Here is a 5,797-nt window from a genome sequence, read left to right on the forward strand (position 1 = left end):
ACAGAAATGGAGTCGAACCGCATTTGGCTCCAACCCGCCATAGTATTCGGAAAAGGATACATGTAAGGGTTAGGGTACATATAAGGGCTAGGAAACATACCGCATCATAGGGAAAGGCGGTTGCGTGGGTATCATCTGTTGAATTGTCGCGTCGGTGATCGAGTCGGTGCTCGTTGTTAGGCGGTGATTGCATGCCCGCCGATGATGCGCCGGTGACCGCTCGCCTCGTTAAAGGGCGCTTCAAGTCTTCTCGTCTTGGATTTAGAGGCCCGCCTTTCCCTTCGAGACGTAATTGCTTGCTGCCTCTCCTCTGGCGTAAGTAATACGACTTGCCATGGATCCTAAACCATGGCATGTATTCTGGAACACACGCTAACTCTGGAACGATGATTAATTCCAGAGTAGGTAGATATTTATGCCAATTTTCCCATATTTCCATGTACTCGGACCAGTATCTAGGCCAATCCGTACCTAATAGCCGAAGGTCGATTTTGTGGTGCTCGTCAAACTTCTCAGGGTCCGCAGGAATCGGTTGTCTACATCCAAACTGTCGTAGCACTCTGTCTGTCTGGTGGGGCTCCACGGTTGCATAGTTGATCAACACCACTTTCACGTGCCAAGCGTTCGGATTTTGTAAAAACTCTTCCGGGATTACTGCCCGAATTGCCGGATCCTCGTATGGTGTCCATTGAAACTATATGAACATGATAGAAATATTAGTTATATACATAATACTAAATACTAAATACTAAATATCAATCGACTAGCGAATGTATGGAAATATCTATTTGCAATAATACTTATTACGCTTCAATCGTTGGTCCAATAGAAGCCGTATATCTTCAAGTTCAGACGGTAATCCACGAAAACTTGCCGGATGGTTCCACCTAATTAAATAAATTTTTAGCATACATTTATTGTATAAATCTACATAATAATTCAAAAATGTAATATAAAATTTACCTCGTTACAAGTGGGAATGTATATGGGTGGTTCACTTGAGGACGTAGAAATGGAAAGCGAAACAGTGCCCCTGATTGCAGTAGTGACAGGCAACCTCCGATGTTTGCTCTCATCGGTCGCTTCACCAAGACATCTCCGATATAATGTTGCCAAGACGGCAGACCCCAACTAAATTCACGGCTCCTTTAAAATCAATGAGTTTTAGCACCACCTTAGATGTACACTCTCGTGACGTGTCCCATCGATCGATAACCTCCAATTATTTGAAGAATGTATGATTGAGCATATCGAATTCTTTGGATTTCGGTTGAATTTACATTCGGCTCGGGGAAGGTGGCACGTAACCAGCCCATCTCGACCTTACCTCCATCCATTTTTTCCGGAATAGCGCCCAAAAGCTCGTAGCACACTGCCTCCCAATTGCTAGATTGGGCAGACCCAGTGACTGGGTGCCCGTCCACCGGCAATCCCAAATGCATGCTAACATCTTCTAGAGTGATAGTGCACTCTCCACATGGAAGATGAAATGTGTGCGTCTCGGGTCTCCACCTCTCGATCAACGCACTAATCAATTTCGGGTCCAACTTGAATCCCCGGCCTACCGTCGCCACGTGCCAAAAACCCGCTTCCCGCAGGTAGTTCTCTACTAACGGTGATGGAGGAGCATGCATATTCCGGATATGGCATTCCAATACCCGATCTTCAGACTTTTATAACAAACAATAAATTAATAATTATCTAAAAATACATAAATAAAAAAATCTTAAATAATAATTACAAATTAAATTTAATACTTACCATTTTCATTTGCTCCACCGATATGTGATTGCTATCAAGACGAGTCAATGATCCGTCCATTGATGAAAATATAAAAAAATTTAAAATTATTTTTAAAAAATATAAAAAAATTATAATTACTTTAAAAATGGATTTGAAAGAATTTTGGAAGGAAATTAAAATTAAATATGAGTTTGAGAGAATTTTGGAAGGAAATTGAGAGAATTTTGGAACGAAATTGAGAGGATTAGAGAGGAAAAATTAGATAGGATTTGTTTGTGAAAAAAAATAAAGGGGTGGGGGTATTTATATATTTTTTTGACCGTTGGGGAGGCAACGGTCAAATTTTTGACCGTTGGGGTACTGTTCACGCTCGGAGAAGGTCGCGCTGACGTGGACGCGACCTCCTGCCATTTACCCTGACATCGCGTTGACGTGGGCGCGATTTCCCGGAAAATAGACCATTCCGGTAAATAATAAAAAAATCGGCCTATTTCGGTAAATTTTGAAAAAAAATGGTTTTTTCTGGTAAATTACCCAGTGGTAAAATGGTAAAGTTAGAAACTGTTAAGGCAGCTACTTCCAACTACACTAAAGAATGGCACTAATCATTGTTTTTATAAAAAGGAAAAAAAGATTGCCTCACACAATAACACAATTTTACCTTTTCTAAGAAACCTCTGAATTCAACATAATGTGGTCTCAATGTTAGCACCCGAAAAGGAAAATTGTAGAAAATTTCTTTAAGAAAAACTTGCAGCTCAAGAGGATTTTATTAAAATTAATTAATTGTGTAAATGATTCAATATATACCCAATTATAAGTAATTCTTTTAAAAATTATATAACTAACATTATAAAAATAATAATAAATTTGGTATAGCACCACTAAATAAAGTCCACTTTTTATTAGCTTTAATTGACAGAGAATTCAGGATAATTAATGATTATAGCATTGTTTAATTAAACAATAAATCAAAAGGAAATATCTTTGTCATTTCTTTATCAAAAGTGAAATTTGATTAATATTATGCTGTGACGGGGTACATAATTTATAAACAATATCAATAATTGATTACAAACTAGAAAAAAGATTTCACATTATGTATATCACCAATGTCATTAGCTGAAATCAACATCAAACCCATAAATTATTCGGGTACGTTTAGTTCACTGTAATTGAATAGAGCTGTAATCAGTAATTTAATTGTTTAGTTGAATGTAATGGAATAGAACTGTAATGGTATTCTTGTGTTTAGTTTAATGGAATAGCATAAGGAAAAAAAACTAAAATGACTAGAATACCCTTAGCGTAATTCTTTTAGGTAGATAATTATTGCTATTGTTATTAATTTTAATAAGATTATTATTAAAAATAATTTAATAAAAATAATAAATAATTTAACCATATTTTAACATAATTATTATTAAATATAATTTAATAAAATAATATATAATTTAATAAAATTCTTAATATAATTATTATTATATGAATTAAAAATCATAATATATAATACTATCAAAATAATATATAAAATCTACTTTATTATTTTTAAACTGCAATACATATTTAATGTACTAAAATATCATTAGTGAAACAAATAATTTAATTATTCTACAATAAAAACAAAATATTAGAAATAATAAATAACTTCGAATTATATTTCACATCCAAACATAATATTCATATATTAACAAAAAGTTACATGATTTTATTAGTTTATATGTCATAATCCATATGTTATAAAATTTTACAACATCAAAAAGTTACAACATTGTAATGACATTCTATCATGTCATTATACCATCAAAATATTATAAACACAAAAAGTTACCAAAATATCATCAACACAACCATGATTTTAATTGTCAGCAAGAAATCTTCTGACCCATTCCAAACGCACAGAAGAAGGTAAACTAAAGAAAATGAGCATTTGCGTTGGATGATCTAGAATTTTGCTCAATGCGCGATAACACTCATCCTCAGTTAAACCTTCCACTTCACATAATGTTGGATATAAATTTAGAGCTCTTTCTTGAATGGTCATTTTTTACTTTTGTTGAATTAGCACTTCGGAGGCAATACTCCTACTGATTTCAACGCCAACGGTCCATATGTTTTCCACCAATAAAGTGACAGCATCATGAAATGAAGTAGAAAAAATATGATCACTTGCATCAAAAATCTTTTTTTTTCTTCTTTGAAAATGTGGAATCACCTTGGTTTCTAGCTGGTTGCGATTGTGCAGCTAAAACATCCATGTCATCCAAAGAAACATCAGCTTTGCATCCATAGAAATCGTTTCTTTCTTCATGAATCTTTGTAATAGCTACATCCTCAACATCTATTTCTTCAATAATATCAGCGGTTGTTTGAGCATCTTTCCCAGTGGCTCGATCTTTTGCGTAGATGGCAATAAGTTGGTCATAATAAAGGAAACTGCGATGTTTGAATTAACCGGCTTCTTTATAACCCTATAAAAATGAGGAATTCATATTAAATATAAGTTTGGTCAAAATAAGATAATAAAGACTTGAAATAATTCTTACATTTATATATGAGTTCCACACCGCATCTTCAGCAACAACAAGGTGCCTATGCTCATCCCAACCAAAACCGCTATTGTTTTTTCCATTAAGCATGTCATAAACAATTGACCAATCTCTTTTCAATGTCCTAATTCTCGATTCAAGATTAGGTTTAGCCTTCAACATAGCATAGGGTAAAACTTTTTCTAACATTTTTTCCAACTCATTTAAATAACCGGCTTTGAATCTCGTATCAGCATTAAAGGTTCCAACATTGTGCAAGTCGACCATACAGGAAACTAACGCAACATCTTCTTCTGGAACCCATTTCCTTTTGGTTCCTCTAGAATTTTGAGAAGAAACACTTGATTGTGAAAAACCTGACATAACTATATTAAAAAAAATAATTTAAAATTAAGCTCAATATTATGAATCAAAAGGTCAACACTTTATAAAATTATAACACATGATGAATCAAAAGAAAATAAATTATAATTTAACAAGTCTAGTACAATACAAAAAACAATTCAAACACCAACAAAGTTTTATAAACTAGATACATGAAATAACATAAACAAATTAACGTTTACTATTTTTACCCTAAACCTAATTAATTTCTAGATGCTTGCCATTCATCGAACATTTGGTTGGCTAGTTCCATCCTCCAAGTAGCCCATGCATCCGATGGATGAATATTTACGATATTCAGTTCATCGTCATCTATCACATTATTAGGTAATCCTTCTCCCAACTCCGCTTCAATAGGATCAAGACTCATATAAGTTCGAATAAAATTATGGAGCAAATAACATGCAATAATGATTCTATTGTGCACCCTCACAGGATAGAATGATGGACTCCTAAGTATTCCCCATCTAAGTTTTAATAACCCAAAGCATCTCTCAATAACATTACGCGCTGAAGCATGTTTCATATTGAAAAATTCTTCAGGAGTACTTGGCTGGTAACCCTGACGCCACTCATTCAAATGATATCTTTGTCCTCTAAAAGGTGCAAGAAATCCCTCACAATTTGTGTATCCAGCATCAACTAGATAATAACAACCTATAAAAAAACTATTTGTCATGGTTAATTTCCTAAAAAAGTATGATATTAAAGATTAATTCAAAGTCCTCTAATTTTGCACTTTACCATGAGGAACTTTTAGTCCATGTCTCTTACTAATGGCATCTCGAAGAACCCGTCCATCAGCAACAGAACCTTCCCAACCAGGAAGAACATAAATAAAATACATATCAGGTGTACAAACATCTAACATATTTGTTGCTATGTCACCTTTTCGCATTCGATATCTAGGTTTATCAACTGTTGGAACCCTAATCTTGATGTGGGTTCCATCTAAAGCACCTAAGCAATTCTACATCACATGTATAAAACCTTGAGTTAGGATATTATATTTAAATCTAAATCAACTAAATTATGTACAAGCTATATATAGAACTCACTCCAATATCTTGAACTATTTCCACATTGGGTCTGTAGAATTAGCTGCAATTGGCTTTGCCTTT

The 5,797-nt window shown here is 34.1% G+C and overlaps 1 protein-coding gene across 1 annotated transcript; it reads right to left on the reverse strand.

Annotated features, from left to right (window-relative positions):
• Positions 1 to 3,471: 3,471 nt before the first annotated feature.
• Positions 3,472 to 5,797, reverse strand: LOC105783498 (protein ALP1-like). The gene is made up of 3 exons (XM_052632053.1): positions 5,421 to 5,797; positions 4,290 to 5,333; positions 3,472 to 4,214 (listed from the first exon to the last, which is right to left on the reverse strand). The coding sequence occupies exons 1-2, from the start codon at positions 5,572 to 5,574 to the stop codon at positions 4,879 to 4,881; spliced, it is 609 nt and encodes a 202-aa protein (XP_052488013.1). The 5' UTR covers positions 5,575 to 5,797; the 3' UTR covers positions 3,472 to 4,214; positions 4,290 to 4,878.

The sequence above is a fragment of the Gossypium raimondii genome, chromosome 1 (assembly GCF_025698545.1).
Source record: "Gossypium raimondii isolate GPD5lz chromosome 1, ASM2569854v1, whole genome shotgun sequence".
Lineage (NCBI taxonomy): Eukaryota > Viridiplantae > Streptophyta > Magnoliopsida > Malvales > Malvaceae > Gossypium > Gossypium raimondii.